Source organism: Toxotes jaculatrix, chromosome 18, assembly GCF_017976425.1.
Source record: "Toxotes jaculatrix isolate fToxJac2 chromosome 18, fToxJac2.pri, whole genome shotgun sequence".
NCBI lineage: Eukaryota > Metazoa > Chordata > Actinopteri > Toxotidae > Toxotes > Toxotes jaculatrix.
The window spans coordinates 10,710,007-10,729,010 of record NC_054411.1 but is presented as its reverse complement, the minus strand read 5'-3'; the positions used below and the strand labels follow the sequence as shown (position 1 = coordinate 10,729,010).

At 41.7% G+C, this 19,004-nt stretch overlaps 1 protein-coding gene across 1 annotated transcript; it reads left to right on the top strand.

Moving 5' to 3' along the window:
- Nucleotides 1–654: 654 nt before the first annotated feature.
- mosmoa (modulator of smoothened a) lies at nt 655–17,786 on the top strand. Its single transcript, XM_041063498.1, has 3 exons — nt 655–1,632; nt 10,173–10,385; nt 15,267–17,786. The coding sequence occupies exons 1-3, from the start codon at nt 1,527–1,529 to the stop codon at nt 15,449–15,451; spliced, it is 504 nt and encodes a 167-aa protein (XP_040919432.1). The 5' UTR covers nt 655–1,526; the 3' UTR covers nt 15,452–17,786.
- Nucleotides 17,787–19,004: the final 1,218 nt, after the last annotated feature.

Here is a 19,004-nt window from a genome sequence, read left to right as displayed (position 1 = left end):
TTATTACTGATTTTATGTTTTATTTGTGAAATCTGTAGAGTGCCAGTCCAGCTGTCACATAAATGTAGTGGAGTATAAGTATAAAGTAGAATTAGGGATTAGGACTTAAATGTGCTACAATATGACATTAGCTTCAGTACCCCTGAGGTACAAAATACAACAATACTGGACAAAGCAACAAAATCAAAAACACAACAACAATATAGAATGACAGCAATAAAGCAGACGACACATTTCAGAAAGAAAACGTTTCACAAAACAATAAAATAGAAAATATCTTAGAAAACAACAACAAAACAGAAAACATCATTTCACATTTTAGAAAATATTTCCCTTTTTTTCCGAAACCCAACATTTGTTTTATGTTATATGTATTTTTTGGAGCGTTGTGTTTTCTATTTGGTGTTTTTTCTATTTTGTTGTTATTATGTATTTTGGTCAATGGTTTTGAGTCCCATAATCCCCCTCACCCGCCCACCCCCCAAATTATTAGGCACAAACAGGGCGACTCGGGACAACACGACCCCCCTTTTCCCCTCAACATAATATCGCGAGGACAGAACCAATGCCCCCCACCCCTCCTCCTGAACGTGAAGACACTGAGCTGTGTGTGAGTGTGTGTGTGCGCGAGCGACGCTGCGTGGGGGTGTTCGCCTGATGTCATTTGGCAGAAAGGGAGGCTGAGCTAACGGTGGATATACGGCTGGAAAGCATAACAATAACGTTACCGTTTTACCGTCCACACCGGGTCCCACACCGTCCCTTTTGGGTTGAAATACGCTGCGTGCCTACGATCTCCTCACCGTGGTCCGGAGAAGAAAGAGGAGGTGGAGGAAGACGTGAAGCTGGCTGGCTAACAGTACCAGATGCTATTCCAGCGGAGAAGGGGGACGAATAAGCAAGAGACGGTGATGGGTTCTCGTTTTCCTGACGGGTAACGTTAGACCTTTCGCTAAATACAAAAAACACGGATACCACGAAGTGAGGGGGGCTTGCTTTACCTCTTCTGCACCACCGTTTGTGTGACATTGTGTCTGAAATGTTAGCGCATTCGCGGTTTCGGCCGTCGAGCACCTTCTGGGCCGCAGCTCGGCACACCGAGCCCGAATCAGGAAAGTAGCTAGCTAGCTATCTGCTAGCCGCAGCTGTACCCGATGCTGCTGCTGCTGCGGCGGCCGCTGCTGCTAAACGGATCCGAAAGACAACACAAGCGATTCGGGGACTTGGCGCTGAGTGAGCTGTTGTTTCATCTCACTGGACTACAACGGGCATTTGAGATGTGATGCTTTTGTGCGTCGTACTTGAGCCTTTTGTAGCTGGAGGCTCTCGCTTGCTTGACGCGAAGGAGCTAACGTTGCTGCAAAATGCACAGCGGAACCACAACAGCAGGCTCCTGCTGAAGGGGGCGAGGTTAGACTGATAACAGCCCACCGTGTGTCTCTCAACGCTCGGGGTCACATTTGGACAACGACCACCACATTTCCATCCCCCCTTCCCGGTCATTCACCGCCCCTTAAGTTGGCGATATGGATAAACTAACGATCATTTCAGGGTGCCTGTTTCTGGCAGCAGATATCTTTGCAATAGCCAGCATTGCAAACCCGGACTGGATCAACACTGGTGAATCAGCAGGTAAATGAAGCAGGCCATAACTGCCACTCAAACCCATTGTTTTTGTTTTATGTGTCTTAGCAGGATTTAATGCCTCTCTAAAAAGCACTCTCCCTCAGATAACAGCAGATAATCTCCACAACAAAGATATGTCCCGTTGTGTGTGGAGGGTCTCATCTGCAGCAGCATCTTTTGTCCTCCAGAGCAGTCTGTTCTGTGCGTGTTTAAGCTGCTTCTTATTGATGCCCCGACCATAATATCAAGAGCTGTTATACAATTTCATAATCTATATTGAATATTGATCAGCACCGTGTCTCTCTGTTGTTTCTTGGACTGCAGCTAATGATTATTTTCATGACTTTACACTTGTTCCTAAAATGCCAATTTCCATTTCCCAGAGCCCACAGAGATGCCCTCAAGTTGCTTGTTTTGTCCAATCAGCTGTTCAAAACCTAAAGATCTAATTTGCAATGATATAGAACAGAGAAAAGCAGCAAATCCTCACATTTGACAAACCGGAAACTGAGAATGATTGGCATTTTGCCTGATGATATTGCTGCAGCAGTTAGTCGATTAAGCAATTGTTAGGGAACTAGTTGCCAACAATTTAAAAAAGTATCTAATGACTGAAATAATTAATAAAAATAAATATATAACACCAAACATTGGCTCCTATCAGCTTCTTAGACGTGAAGATTTGCTACTTTACTTTGTTTTATGTCATTTTAAAATAAACATGTTTGGGTGTTGAACTTTTGGTCAAATAAAACAAGCAAAAATGATTTCTCAATGTGCTCTTGGATTTTTCGATCTGCATGTTCACACCGTCATCAGATATTTCATGGACTAAAAAACGAATCTAAAAATTCTGAGTTGTCAAGAATAATCAATAATGGAAATAATAGTTGCTGCCTGCGTTCTTTCTGACGTTAATCTGATCTGTGATCACAGGAGGAACCAAAGCTAAAAAGGTGTTTATTTGTGGTGGTCCCTGCTGATTTTGGACTGGAGCACATGCTGTTGGTCCTTTTATTTGTGTCAGTCCTGAAAACACATTCAGGCTATTGATAGACATTGCTCCTCTTTGTTCCCTCTGCAAGATGACAGCTTAGTAACTGGGTCAGGGAGGGTTCATCATCCACCAATGCACATCCAGACTGTATTAGCTCAACAGAATAAGCAATCTGCACAAAAGTAATAATAGGATGAAAATGAAATGAGGGCATTGTCTACGATTACATTGCACATGATCGTGCTGTAAAGCATGAATGGATCTTTAGTTTTAATACACAACTGGAGACAAGGTTCTTGACATTATGGCTCAGTCCATCTAAAATTAGTGCACTACAGCCACAAATGAAGTGCACTGCCTGCTGCGATCCACAGTTCTGTACCTGCATGTACAGAAAGTTGAACCTTTGCTATATTTAAACCACCGTGTTGCGGCGTGTGTGGGTGTTGTACAGCGACCAGCTTCCACCTCATCGCCTCTGTTATCACTTCCCTTCACAAGTTTCAGACCACTGTCCTACATGTCCTTCACACTTTTTTTCTCTTCATTTTGGGAATGTGTCAGCCACTGTTTTGGAATATATAATACTAGAATAATTTAGGTTTTTGAGCGAGGTGTCAATATTACCCATATTATTATGGTCTAGAAAGACTTGGACAGCATATTACTGTTTCTATCTACACCATAATTAGCAAGGTAGTTTTGTAACAGCTTCTCTAGATTACTTAGGCAGTGGGAAAATAAGTGCAGATAGGCTTTTTTTTAATGATACTCTGGTGTTGTCATTATGCAGGTTTAAGTGCACAAATGCCAAATGTATGAGAAACTGTTTGCCTCAGAGCTTTGATGGAGGTGTTAGATTAAACCATTTATTCAGTGTTTGTTAGTTTCACAATTTTCGCTGATTTCATGTTCATCTTGCAGTGGCCAGAACCTCTGTCGCTGAAATACATAGTGTGCACAAACTTTTTTCTCTTTTTCTGAACTTTCATGGTATTATACCAGTTTTGTATATTTAATGTGCATATTATTGTGCACAGTATTCATATTATTGAATACTTTTACAGTTTCTCTTTGGAACTCTGATACTCCGTTTTTTGTTAATCTGGACACTTGCCGATCAAATTACTGATTGTTAGGCCTCTATTACAACTGCTATATTGGATTCAATCTAATAAGGGCTGCGTCTCTTGCAGTGTTTGTAATTGTGATTAAGTTATTTCAGAGTTAAACCTATTTACCCCGAGCTGATTACATTTCTTTGTCTGCTCCATTCTGCAGACTAGTGTACTATTTGAAGTTACACATTGTATTATCTCCAATTAGCTGACCTCTGGTTCCTGGTTTTGTTGTGGTCTTACCAGAGGGATTCAGTGCTAGACAACCTGTCCTTGTAGTTCAGCGTGTCGTCTTTATACTCAGAGCATGGAGAAACTGACATGTTCTCCAGGGCAGTTAGCATCCATAAAAGCTGACTTTGCTAAAGGAGCGTGTGGCCTCTTGGCTCCTGTTTTGGTCAAGTGGTTTAATCAAAGCTTTTCTTACGTACTAATCAAGAATAAGTAAACAAACTGTGCTGTCATTTTGCACTGATGACTGTTGTTTCTTGTAATTGTCCACATCGAGAATGGAAGCAAAACTTTAGGCCAAGATTTGACACACAAAAAGCCGAACCCCTGTAGATTCTGCATACTGGAGGAAGGTGAATTAACACTCATGTCACTCAGTGCTAAAGACAGAATGTGAATCTACGACATTGTCCTCACTTCAGTGTGTTGTCCTCAGGAAGTAACAGCTAAAGTTGATTTCCTGTGGCGAGCTTCAAGACAAAGCAATTGTTTTAGCAGTGTCAGGCAGAAACTGTGATTCTCAGCGGCTCCGCTGACAACAGCCCCTGCTGCAGATACTTGTTACCACAGCTGATGCCATTCTCTAGAGCCTGAATAAACTCTGAAACACCCGGTATGCATACAGACACTCAAAAAAAATGCTAAAAAAACATCCAGGTACAGGCTGGCTTTTGTCACGCTTCTGTATCCAAGGCCAGCAATGCTGACAGCATTTCATACGTAGCATCTTTCCATGCAGGTTTTCTATAAAACCTGCAATTTTAACATCAAACTCTTTCACAAAACCACATCTGTTCAAATGCTCTTTCACCAGATCATTTAGCCTTCCTCTTGTAGGTCAGTCAAACGTTTTGATGTCAGCAGCATCAGGTGGATTTGATTCATACTTACAGTGAGCTGCTGAATGAAGGATTAACAAAAGACTGCTGTTGATGGAGATCACAAAGTGATAGTCGTGACAGAAAGATGCTGCACTGTTTCTCCTTTCAACCAAGAGGTTTCTTATGACAAAATGCATTTTTTGTTTTTATCATCTTCAGTTTGTAATCTTATTATCATTGACTGTGCATAATCTCTAAACGACACGTTTCCTCACAGCAAAGGGTGTCTATTGCCCCAAAATGCTATGCTATTCAGTAGGGCTGTCCCCTTGCAGTCGATGACCCGATGCAACAGTTGAGAGGATCCCGAGTGGACTCACGTTCTGTCAGTGTGACTGAGTGAAATTTTCACACACTCTGCATACTAGTTCTGGGTAATAGCTTTACTCTGTGCTGATCAAAAAACCTGACTCATTGAAAAGTGATCGTATTACAGTGTCTAAAAAAATAAATAGGAAAAAAATGCACGAAGAAGCCTAAAAAAACATGTTAAAATTGCAGTAAATAATCACTGGTGATTAAACTGCTACTGTTGTTATAGTCTGACAATATCCAAAATAGATGAAATAGGAGAATATTGTGTTATTTTGGCATCCCCTTTCAAAGCACAAGGACACACTGTGTCATTGATACAAAGCAAATGAAACCATGTCCAGTCTATATTATCCAGCTGCAGAGCCAGCAGCTTTGACTTGAGTCCAGTCTGTGCCACCAACAGGCAAGGACAGAGACCACAGCATCAGTTCAAAGCTGAAAATAAAGATGCCATCTACAGACTGCAAGAATGTAGTTTTGACATGTAACCTGCAGTAAATGTATTTTTAGCTTGCAAGTGTTGAATGTAAAACTAAAACGCACAATGAAAACACAGCAGCATTGACTCTCATTGCCTGCAGGTGGCCCAAGTTCTAAAATTGCAGCAGGTATTTTTTTCACCTGGTGTTGGAGGCTTTTCAACTTCTGCTTCCTCAGCTTATTTTCCTTCTCCATAGGTGCTACAGGTTGTCATGCTCAGAAATGGTCTGACAGCAACCGGCTCCATCTTGTGCTGCATCTTCAGCCAGCTAAACATGAAGGTGTGAGTTGTTGGCCGGCTCCAAGATTAGCTTCAGATCTAATTAAATATGTATCTCTTGTTGGCTGCTTGTGTGTTTCTAGTGTCAACACAATATTTAAACATTAGATTTATTTGTGGTAATGGATGCACTTAGGTTGAGGTAATGCAGTGCTCTTGCACAAGCCATCCAAAACACATTATTTAATGGTATACATTCCCTACAAATGTGTGAGCATATTACTGGATTGCCGCTCTGTCTCAAAAGCAGTGTTTAGAAAATGCATTTTCACATGTTTTGCATTAGGTCCTTTTGGTAAAGTTCGTCCACCAGGAATGCATGGTAGCAAAATGCGATCATTTCACTTTGGTTGATAGCAGAGCAGATGTAGAAACAAGGCAGCTGAGACACTCTCATCAGCTTAGTTCTTTATAAAGAGGAAGCTGCTCTGGGTGACAGTGTGACAGTAAACAGTATTCGTTTCTTGTAAAATCAGCTCTTAAACTGTTAGAATTTGGCCATTAAAAGGTCTCAAGTAAGGTTTCCTGTTACTTTGCAAAGTCACGTTTACCATTGATGAGAACATTTGTTACTGTATAACACTGGATATGTGTTCAAGAAATGTTGAGTTGTAAGTTGTTTTCTTACTAATTAGTGTTTGTATGCCATTCAGCATGGGCTTGTCCACCATGTTTTTGCATGCAAGATTGGACCGTACACAGCTGTGCTCCAGTGCCCCTACAATGTAAGTGGGCGCTGTAAAAAGCCTCCAGCAGCAGCAGCAGCAATGGCGGCAGAAGAAGCAGCTGTTGGCTGCTGTTGCTTGCCTACTTGCCGCCCACCGAAGTTCAGAGGCCTGGTTGACTCATCCCTCCGGAGCGTACAAACCACAGCACCCCCTATGCTCCACTAACAACAGCATCATCATGCTGAAGATGAGCAGACATGGCCCTCATTTCCTCTCATTTGGGCTGAGACATGGTGAGAGGAGTATTTTGATCATAGCGAGTGCAGAGCTGACTGCAGGGTAACAGCGTGATGGGGGAGTGAAAGTGAGCTGGGCCTTCAAATGGAGAATTGGTCCATTTTTTCCTGTAAATGACAGACTTGTTTGTAAACTAAACAATGCATTTTTGTGGTCTGTTCTGTAGGTATGGACATACTTGTTCTGTCTCCCATTTACTTTAATTGAAGCCTGTATCATTTAAGTGCTGTTTCCTGTTTTTTTCTGTGATCTCCAGCTTGTTCCGGTGCACTTGCATGTTAGAGTTCAGCTTTGACCACACAGATGTGGGCAATAGATGTAAGATACAGATGCTCTGTGTTTAGAAATGAAGGTCATTATTCTAGTGATGTGCCATCACCTTGTTAGGTGCTGAGTTACTCTACCACACTGTAAACTTCAGCAACGCTCTCTGTTTGCGGTCTATCTGCTCAGTATTTATTTATCATCCACAACTGAATCATGACATTGCATCCTTTTTGCATTGTGTCCAGTGCCAGGTGATGCATACTGTCCTTGAACAGAAGGCTAACATGACCTTACCTTTATACAGCACCTGTGAGTTATTCACGGTGCTCCTCTCTCATCCAACTCTGAACTTTCCCAATCTTCCCTCCATAGGGTCAAAATGAGGCATAGTATTTATGGTCATACTTTTCATTTTCTACCCTCACTTAAAGAAATAGTTCAGCATTTTGGAAAATAGGCTTAACTGGAAGAAAACAAACCTCCAAGGGCAAAGGGGAAGGGTCGTTTACAGAAAGACGCCAACGAAACAGAGGCATAATAGGCATTTCCCCCTGTTTATAGTCTTTGTACTGAGCTAAGTTAGCCAGTTGCTGTCATATTTAGAGGACAGTTACGAGTGCTATTAATCTTTCTGCCGCCATAATTCAATAATCCTACTTCCCAAAATGTCGAACTGTTCCTTTAATTTGTTGACTTTGCAGAGCCAACCCAAGTGTGCTGTGCGCAAGTTAAGGCTGTCATTTGAATTTCTATTTCCCATATTCAAATGAAAAACATGTATAACAAACGCGCTGTTGTTTGACTCAGACTTTCACTAAAACTGTTTCTGTGGGCCTGCTTGTTGAATTGTTTACCTGTACCCGAATACCATAGCGTGCCTGCCTGCTGTAGGCCAGGAATTCCACAGGGAGCTAGTGAAACAGCAGGAGGCCAGAGGATCCAGGGGAAATGGTCATAAACTGGTGCCATTAGCCACAGCTATCAAACTGTTGCCTAATGTTCTCCAGTCCCTTCTTTCTTTACCTTGCTCACCTTCTGTTCTTTCATTTGCTCAAGGTTACTCTGTAATGTTAGGCTGACTGCAGGAACAGGCTGTTGAGTAAGCCTTTGATCCATTTTTGTTGTGAGCCCTGACCTCCATTTTTTTCTTTTCTGTGTTATTGCATAAGTGTTCTTCACAGCAAGAACTGAATTGTCACAGACAGCAAGACAGTCGATAAGGTAAAACTGAAGACAGAAAAACATCCCCTTTCAGCTGTTCCTTATTTGTAATGAAATACATTTGCTCAAACAACAGTATTTTTGTGTCTGGGGTCTAAAAGGTAGGTTTCTATACCTGTAATGGGAAATGTAAAGCTTTCAGCTCTGCAGCTCCATATGTAGCTTACCTTTAATATCAGCAGACTCCCATGGTGTTTCTTTTGAAGCACTGGCATTGTTTGTGTGGGTTGGAACGATTTGAGTTTGTGTTTGATTGTTAGTGTTACAGCAGTGTTTTCACTGCGCTTTATAAAGGGGACAGGATTTCCTTTGGACAGCCTGCATAGCCCACCACGCCCCTGAGGCAACAAGAACACTTTTCTCACACAAACTCTGCTTTTCTGTTTCAAGTGGGTTAGACACAGTGGGGTTTTTAGCGGTATCATATATTCATTGTGTAAATATACAAAGGTTATGATGGGCAGGTTATAAAATGTCTGAATTTAGGTGCTAGACAGACTAGTCAGAAGTAACATGTTTGACCTTCTGAAATTCCAGCTTGCCTACTTGTAGGTTACTTTGTGGTCAGTCGAATGACTGTTTACCGCTCGTGAAAGGATAAGTCTGGCATTTTTAAGTGAAATGGCCTTTTTGCGGTTGCTGGTTATAGCATTCTCGCTCAATATTGGACCAATTCCAAGCATTTTTGTCCTTTTATCATTTAGACCCAAAAAAGGGAAAATAAGGCCCAGTTTTTAAAATGCCAGAATAATCCTTTAATTCCCCCCCGCCCCCCAAATTATGCCTCAAACATGTAAAGGGAATTATGTCTTTTATTTTCTACCCTGTGCAGTCTATTGCTTATAGCCCACATTTCTTTGCTAGAGACCTGTGATCAGCAGAGTCCTAAGTGATGCAACGCTATTCTGCTTACTCAGGTAGAAATTCCCCTTGAGGACGTGCTCTAATTGAATGGCTTTCCTCCAGAGTGGCTGCACCACTGGAGCATATTCCTGCTCTGAATACTGGCCTTCAAATTCTGGCTCTGGCAGAGCTTCTTCGCTCATGACTAAGAGTGAGGCATGAATCCATTTGTCTGATCAGTGATGGATAGACACAGAAGAACATTAAGTCATGTCATGTCTTGTGAAAGCACATCTGCAAACGTATGCATGTAAAGATCCTAGTCAGAACACTTGGAGGATGGAAGACAGAGAAGGGAGATTGTAAAAGAGTTGGTGGCTATAGCTGAGTATGTTAGGCCCAAACATACAGTAAATTTACAGAGACCACTGAGCCTTTAAAGCTACTGCAAATTTGTCTATTGTCACTGTAAAGCCTTACCGACTTTGTGTCTTTATTAAGTGTCATACCTGCGTGGGACGGATTCAGTAATTGGCAGGACTGAGTGTGAAAGTGCAAGAAAAAATGTTGGCCACTGGCATAATTGAGCCCACCAGTGTGAGGAAACCAAGTCCCCAGCTCCTAGCAAGCACCGAATTGGTGACAAATTAAAGAAGCCTCTCTTATCTTTTTCCACACCTCCTTCTTCAAATGTTCCTCTTTCACTTTGCAATAGATGAGCTGCTCTGCTTTGGTCTTCCCACTCAAGACCATGTCATTGACTGAGAGACTAATTCATCACCACTGTACTGTTTGTCTCCAGTATCAGACCTTTAATTGTTTTTGCTTCTCATTTATTTTTTCCACTTGCAGTTTTCTTCTCCTTCTCCTCACTCTCCTGTTGACCTGTTGACCAGTGATGAATTAAAACAGACACCTCATCAGTATTCATCCTCTCTCTCTCTGCAGGTGCCCTTACAGTCGGTCTAGTCCGGCAATGTCAGACCATCCACGGACGAGACCGGACCTGTATCCCACCACGGCTGCCCCCGGAGTGGGTCACCACACTTTTCTTCATCATCATGGGCATCATCTCCCTCACAGTCACCTGTGGACTGTTGGTGGCATCTCACTGGCGCAGAGAAGCCACCAAATACGCCCGCTGGATTGCCTTCACTGGCAGTAAGTGAACGAGACAATGGCATTCAAACTGAATGAGTTTTGCTTTACTAGACTTGCTGTCAGCACATCTCCCTTGGAGGTTTCACACTCTCTTCTTTCGTCTCACTGCATCTGTCATGCCATAACCTTTAAAAAAAAAAAAATCACCTTGGCTACATTAGTATATCCATTCACAGTCTCTTTAAGTTGGAAATGATAAAAGTAGGAGAGATGGGGTTTAATCAGTGTGAAAAATTGGTTTTAGTCCAGTTGTTATCTTGTTATGCACAGCTACTTTACAAGTGTAGATGATGTGTGTGACGTCAAAAACATCTGAGGCTGCACAGGACATCAGTGTGTTTGTTTCTGAGAATGACGTCAGGACCTGTGTGTAGGGGTGTTGGTTGTGTTTGCACATTTCTGAGAGTTTTTTTTTTCTTTTTGCATGCATGACGGCATCTCTTGTTCTCTGAAGCTGATCTATTGAGTAAATCAGTCTCGTCTGGTACCTGAGTGGGTGGCTTATGTGCCACATCGTTTCTTTAGTTTTTTCTCTCCCTCTTGGCCTTGAACATTGCTACTCGCTCTTTTTTACCCCCGAAACATGATTTCTGTAAAGATGCACTTCCAGCATTTGATAATAACTCAGCATCCATCTCGTGCGCTGTGGCCGCGCTGGTTTCGTAAGGCTGTGTGGGAGGGTGGAGTGTTATTGGTTAGTTAAGGGAATAGATGGCCTCGAGCACACTCGTACAGATGGAGCAGTGGCATGTGAAGCCACAATGCTCTGTACTGTTTCATTGTTTGAAAGTTGAGTGCAGTTTTCATGATACTGTGACTTCTTTGTTCTTCAGAGAAAAAGTAACCCATGGATTTGAACAAGCTATCCTACCAGACCAAACGCAGATTCATAATTGAGTTCTGTAACTCTTCTTAATCACTTGCAAATACCCGATGAAGCACCACGTTACAGAGCCCCCCCCCCACCCACAAACTGTCCGGTAAGCTCAAATGTGTGTCACAAGCTAAATTAGAAAGGCGTTGAGTCATTGTTTAACGATCGCACTCAGAGAAAAGTAAGGAGGTTGTCATGGCAACTGTGGGCAGTTGTCACCCTTGTCCCCCTGCTAAGCTTTTGTTGGCCATATTAGACAAGAGGTATATTATTAGTACAGATTTTTTTTCTCTTAAACTGGTTTAAAGCATGATGATGATTATCGCTCTAAGTGAGGAAATAAGGCAAAGGGGGGGGGGGGGGGGGGCTGTATTCAGACGCAGAATGTATTCAGACCCTTTCGCTTTTATACTCTTTATTGTGCTGTAGATTTGATTTTAAATTGATAAAGGTGCCATTTTGCCTGTCACTCTGTACTCACTAATCCAGAATGGCAAAGTGAAAACGAAATGATTTTAGAAATGGCAAATTTCTAAATCAACTAATTTGCAAATTTATTTTTCATTCATTCGTCTTCTATACCGCTTGATCCGTCAGCGGTGCAGGGGAGCTGGAGCCTATCCCAGCTCCCCTACGACTACGGGTGAGAGGTGGGGTACATCCTGGACTGATCGCCAGTCAATCGCAGGGCTGACACACAAAGACAGACAACCACTCACACACACTCACTCCTAGGGGCAATGTAGAGTACCTTCCCATGTTGCTGAACTTAAGCTGCGATGGCAAACACCTCTCTTCTGTTCAGAGGGAGAGGGTGAGCGGTTAAGTGAGGAAACGGGTGGGGCCTTAGGAAGAGTTGAGTATAGAAGAGGAGCTGAGTGAATAATCATGTTTGTTAGAGGTCAAGAGCTGCGGAGGGTGTTAGTAAGCAAAATGAAACTGGTAGTGAGGAGATGAGGTGGTTCTTTTGGGGCAAATAGGTGATGAGGGTCGAAGGGAGGTGGGCAGTCTGTAGTGTAACTGGCTCCAGGCCACCAGCACCTGAATGGACAGCTTTGTGTGACCAGCACAGGCCCGCCTCTGTGTCTCTATATACACACACCAGCAGTGTTTCCTCAAGGTGTGATGGTCAACTGGGGTGGGGAGGGTGGGGGCAAAGTAATAAATACATTCACGTAACTGCACAAAATAGATGTGGTAATTACTCTTCTGCACTCATTATGTCTGAAACTGTCCTTACCCCCTATTATAACAAAGTATAAAGCTGACAGGGACCCACAAATGAAAAACAACAGAGGTGCCTTTAAAAAAATGTATTATTCAGAATCATTCAAAATATTGTTTTTAGAAAAGTTCAAGGTTGGGAAGCCCAAAGTTACATCTCTGAATCGCTCATTTTCCAACCAGCAGTCCAAAATATTCAGTTTACTTTCACATAAAACGAAAAAAAGCAGCAAATCCAGACCTTTGCTTTGCTCTGTAGCTGCTAACAAACCTGCCACACACTGAGGAGACTATCCCAACATGCTCACTGTTGTTTTTAGAGGGGAGTCTATTATGACTGCAGCAACTCTCAGCATGTGGTCAGCAGATCGAGCTAATTGATCCCACCGGACTTGGTGAAGAGTTCAGAGCTCACTAGTCAATACTTTTACATACATACAAGAAACCATGCTGCTCGAGAAATCAGAGTTTACCTGTTCTGTAATAACCTGGTTACTTTTTATCCACGTACACATACAGAGTGGAACCTTCTCCCCGACTTTATTTTGGATTAATGGCTTTCTTATTTTAAGTGTATTAGTGATAGACTGCTTCCTGACATGTTTTTGTTTTGGTGTGTGTATATCCGTGGGCTGACAATCACTGTAGTGAGAGTACAACTTTTTCTCACAGTATGAATCTGACTGAGTTTTTACAAACAGTCAAATCCCTAGCCAGGAACAGACTTATTTAGACCTCTACGGGCTAAAATCTTTCTGCTTTAGTTTGACTTTTAATGGGATATTTTTCGATACAAGGATGTGCCGTATGCTTTTAAACCATGTTTCTCTAATCCCATACCCCAATTATGGAAAACTGGGTTTTTGTGTATACTTATGTTTGAGCAGTAAGGTGCAGAAGGGTGACTGAAATCTGGTTACTAAAGTGGGCTGAGTGACGCAGTTTTGGTGCAATTTGTGACCTGAATGAACCGATTCCATTAGTGCCAGTGTTTGTTGACACCAGTGCAGACAGTCTCTGTAATTTGTTTTATAAACTTCCCTAAAAAGACGAATACAAAGATCACGTTTTGTTGGGTTTGGGTTTGTTTTGATTACTGGTGCTGGTAGAGCTTCCCTCAGCTCTAATGATGTCCTTGCCTCAACCTCATCTCACCAAAAAAAAATCATCACCAAAGTAAATCTGTTTCACTCCGGCACAGTTCAGACAAACACAAATTAGATTGACATTAGTTTTGTAATAACTATAATAACATGTCTGTCTCATGATGTAAATGTGCATCAGTAAATTATGTCTCTTTAACTACAACTTCAGTTTCTTCCAAAGCCTTTGATGCCTATTTAGAAAGCTTGATTATTGATTCTGATTATTGATTTCCAGTTCAAATTCAATCCTACCTGAGGGTTGCTTTTTAAAGATGTCACTAAGCATTTGACAGCGGGAGGAATGCTGCCTTCAAGTGCTATCCGAAATACATAATATTAAGTTGTAAATACTTAAACAAGCCAACAGAAGGTCAAACATAACCTGCAAAGGGAGGAATTATCTGTGATGGAGGAAGATGTGGAGGATTTCGTGGAAGCAGTTATTCGTAAATTAGACATGTGCACACCTTTTTTTGGACGTTGCCACCTTTGATAGACATCTGTCAACGCTGTAGCTGCACAGGTAGAGAGGAATGACCAGTGACCTGCTGTGATGATGATAAACTGAGAGTTGAGAAGTCTTCCAAAACTGAAGTATCCACAATGATTTGAGCAAAAGCTTTTTCTTTTTTTAATCTCCTCCTTTAATGAGGACATTGTAGTAAAATGAGCAATGACATTGTAATTTCTGCGGTTTGCACAAAGCCAGATTTTGGTTTGGCTGAACCACTCAGATTTTTCTTTTTTTTTTTTTTCGCTTGGACTGTTCCTGTACATTTGTCAGAATAGTGTATAATCTCTGGCATGTAGCTTATTTTTAAATGAAAAGTTGAGACATTAAAGTTACATAAATATCATTCAACAGAGCTTGAGTTTGTGTCACAGAGTCTCTCTCATATCTTCCTAAAAAACATGAGGCAGAGTCACGCTGATCTCGGCGCATGCCATGAGTCTGCTTTGTGTAACTGCTCCTTCAAAGCCATTTGAAAGGCACTATTGTATCTCGCTAATGAAGTTGCTAAAATTGAATTCAGTTTGAGCCGCCTATGCTTCCTGCTCAAGTTGAGTGAGTTCATGCTTAATTTGCTTCATCTTGTGTGGAGAGCAAAGACTAAAACAACGGCTTAGGTCAGATGTGGTTTTTTTGTGTCATGTATTCCATTTTTTGCTAACTCTTACTTTAAGTCGCCCATTTTCAGCATTAATAAACACTACACAATGGACTTTTAAGCAGATATGAACACATTTTAAGTGTAATTGAATGCACAGCACTTCTCAACAGTTATAACCTATACTGTGATGCATATTGTATGTTATTACAGTCATGTTTTACTGTAATGTCACTCATTATCTATTTATACACCACTCTGCTTATGGATCCCCACAGGGGCTGTTATGAATGTTGACAAATACAATAATAAACACGTATATATCTGCTCATGGCTGCATTATTGTGTATAACAAATAATTTTGAACGAATGTTTATAGACTGAATATAAATGCTAAATGAAAAGGAGTTTATAGTAAAGCGTAGTAGAGTAAAATTGTTTGTCTGTACATAATCATCTGAATCGATTTGTGTGTGAACAGTGAACTAACATCTTCTCTCTCTCTCTCTCTCTCTCTCTCTCCTTCCAGTGATCCTCTTCTGCATGGCGGCACTCATCTTCCCCATAGGCTTCTATATCAACGAGGTGGGAGGCCAGCCGTACAAGCTGCCCAACAACACAGTGGTCGGCTCCTCATACGTGCTGTTTGTCCTCTCCATCTTCTTCACCATAGTGGGACTGCTGTTTGCAGGCAAAGTTTGCCTCCCAGGCTGAGAACTCGACTGTGCCTGCCTCTGGACTGGCACAAGAGGCTCTGAAATTTTTATGGGGATTTACAAAAACACACAATGACTGAAAATCAAAAACAACAAACTCTGGCCAGAAGCCTGAAACAGGGAAGTCTCTGCTTATGTGTCAAGGGACCGCAGCACCATGGAGTACTACTAAAAGATGAAAACGAATAAACGAACAAAACACTAAAGGGGGACATGGGCACAAAGGGGTGGAGGAGTGTGAGAGAGGGCAGCTGAGGCTGTCGCAGCACCCTGCCACTGTTGATTTAAAATATGGTCGTCTCTCTGTTGTTGTTCGGTCGGAAAGGGTGCTTAATGTGCCGCTGTCATGGCAACCGTGGCCACAATGCTGGCGCACATTTCTTGAGGACCACTACAGCCACTCCTCGACTTGACTCCCGGTCGCCTGCCCTGCCGCCCTCAGCACACATCTGCACCGTCACGACCGCTCCTGTTGCTATTTTTGGCTTCTCTTAGCTATTTCAGTTGTGTGTGTTTCTGTTGTTGTACATTTTGTGTTCTTTTTTTTTTTTTCTAACACCGCCCCCAACTGCTTTTCCACTGAGGTAGTTTGAGTGTAATTGAGGTTCACTGAACTAAACCCTTGAGGGATATTGGGTGGTGGGGGTGGGGGTTCTGCCTGCTTGGCTTTAGAGCACGGTTTATTCTCGCCTGTCGCATCACATGGCCCCAGGTGTGTGGTTGGGGAGAGCAGCTGTGATCCCAGCTGTCTGGGCCAACACACACAGGCTGCTGTGGATGAGAGGATGATGCAGGTGTGCCGCCTCTTTATCTCCAACCAGCTCCAGTTCAGGAGCAGGTAGCAATGTGGGGTCACCTCCGTGGGCAACAGGATGGGAGGTCAAGCACCATAAAGGAGAATGCCACTCAATGTAAGACCTTGCATAATGTTGTTTATATGGACAGCAATAAAATATCAGTGAGTGTAGACAGCTGTTTTGCAAAGCTAAGCCCACAGTTCTGACGCACATCTTTTGCCAATAACTAGGAGACTGTGAATTTATAGCATAATCATCTGAACATAAACACACTTCTTGTACTTGTAGTAATAATCTCAATCCTGTTAAATACAGCCGCAAGCACAGTGACCTTCAAAGTATTTTTCAAAGATCTACGTCACTGTGGTGTTACATTATTGAGGGGTTAAGATGAACTCATATATTGCTAATTACAACAGACAGTATTGACTCGTATAAACATAAAATGAAGTTACAAACAGTGTGAAAATAACATGTAAATGCTGAAAATTGGTGGTATTCTCCTTTAATGTTGTACAGGAAAGAAACAAGCAGGAGCATCTCTTTTTTTTTGTTGTCTTGTTTTGTACAACAGTGAAGGCACTGGGACCGCAGGACAGGTCCATGCATGGGGCTGTGCCTCAGTGTGCTGCTCTTGAGGCCTGTGAAGGTGAAAACACACACACACACACACACACACACACACACACACACACACACACACACACACACACACACACACACACATTTACATACGTAACTACCACATGAAAAATTGCCCTAGGTGACATCCTTAAATTCCATATTTATTTCTAGTTTCTAACTTTTTGAACACAGGAAGTGTTCAAAAGTAAAGTAGAAAGTAAAAGCTCAGAAAATATTGAAACATGCTTGCTATAATTTCCAGTTGCCCAGTTTAATATATTCACGTCACTTGTTTTGTTTCGACCCACAGTACGAAATCCAAAATCGACCCATCGATTAATTATTTCAGCTCTTCCACATATACGTACTATAAATCACACATCTAGTCTCATGTTGTACATGTTTACACTTTACTGATGCTGAGATCTCTCCTGAGAAGTGTGTGTGTGTGTGTGTGTGTGTGTGTGTGTGTGTGTGTGTGTTGAATCAGTCACAGAGCTCAGTCGCGAAGTCTTAGAGTTTTGTTTTGCATTTCTGTTTCCTGCTCAGCTTTTCTTACTCTCGGTCTGATGATGTATACTGCTAAACTATACACTCTGCAGTGCCCTGTCTTGGGTGATTCAGTATTGTGCCATGACCTGTTTTTGTTTAATAATGTACAGACACAAAAGGCAGGATTTCTGTATTAGGAAGCACTGTGCATTCAACAGTATAGGTAACAGAAATAGAAGCACCACCAATGTATAAAAAAAGAGAACTTCTTACCTCATTGTTTTTGTTTCTGCTATTATTTTCTAATGGTGGCAATGTGTGCCCTCTAATTTGTCTCTTGCCTTGATCGGATGTCTACACATAAAGCCTATGATCATAGGAAATTATTTATCACTGAATAAAAAGAGAAAAAAATGGGTGTGCGTGACTCTGACACAGTCTGAATGGTTTATTGTGCTTATTTAAGGGGATGTGACGTATCTAAGCAGCAGCAGAGATGATAAACAAAACAGAGCAGATGATTTAATCAGAGAAATTCTCCTTAAGGATTTAACCTTTGAAATCGGCATGCTACTTTTGCAGGATGTGGTCTGAAAGTCCTTCTGCTCCTACTTCATTAAGTCTGAAAAACAGACACAAAGCCACTGTGATCCAAGGGCAGCCACCAAGGATTCACCAGTGAAGAGCTGTCTGTGTTTTCAGAGCACATCTGTTAAAAGCTCAACAGCTCCTTCTGAGAGCAAACCTTCCCGTACTCCGGTATTTATAAGCAACTGAAGTAGAATTTTCCCGTGGACTTTTTTTTTTCAAACATTGACAACTCATCTATCAGTGACCCTGAAATCTATTTTTAGACCAGTGTTGTTTGGGTTAAATGAATTCAGTAATTCTAAGGCTTTTAATTTGTACAGTAAACATTTTCCCTCAGAATAATACTTGATGCTTGCTTTTCAAAGACTGCAGGTAACATGCATCATCCCTATCATCAGAGAGAAGTTGGATAAATGGAAGCTAAGCACACGCTCAGAGGTCGTGCAGTGGTTGCACCTTTTAGGTTGACCTTGCTAAATTGCCAAAGCGATTTCATTTGTTACTGGTAAAAAAAACTGACAACATCTATCGTAATATTGCTGGTGGCAGCTTCTGGCATTTTTTCCCACTGCAAACCTTAACCTTTACAAAGATCAGGTTTTCAGGAAATTGAACAGGCGTCCTTACTTTTCAACAAAGTTTTTAATGGCTTTTTAAGGGATAGTTCAACATTTTGAGAAACAGACTGGTTTATTTTCTTGCCAAGTGTTAAGTGAGATCGTCATGGGTAGGGGGGATTTATTCTTAAATGTCTGTTTCACACCAATAATTGTGACATGTATAAGACTCCTAATAGCCTGCTGGAAGAAAATCTGATTTCTTAATTTTTATTTCAGTCACTTTAATTACTCAGTTTGTTGGACAAGGCGGTTAAAAAAAAATCTGCATTGTCTTTCTGTCACCATGAGGAAGAAACTGTCAGGCATGTAACCCCCCATAAAACCATGTGTAGTTTTTACACTTTGGTTTTTATGTACATTAAACAAACAAGATATAACACGTTAATTAGAGAGATTTAGAGGAGCTGGTAGGTGGATTTTCTTTTCC

Excerpts from the sequence above, each read along its gene's own strand:
- mosmoa (XM_041063498.1), top strand. The coding sequence starts at position 1,527 with ATGGATAAACTAACGATCATTTCAGGGTGCCTGTTTCTGGCAGCAGAT. Across the intron at positions 1,633-10,172 it reads CAACACTGGTGAATCAGCAG|GTGCCCTTACAGTCGGTCTA; the intron begins GTAAATGAAGCA and ends CTCTCTCTGCAG. Across the intron at positions 10,386-15,266 it reads CTGGATTGCCTTCACTGGCA|TGATCCTCTTCTGCATGGCG; the intron begins GTAAGTGAACGA and ends CTCTCCTTCCAG.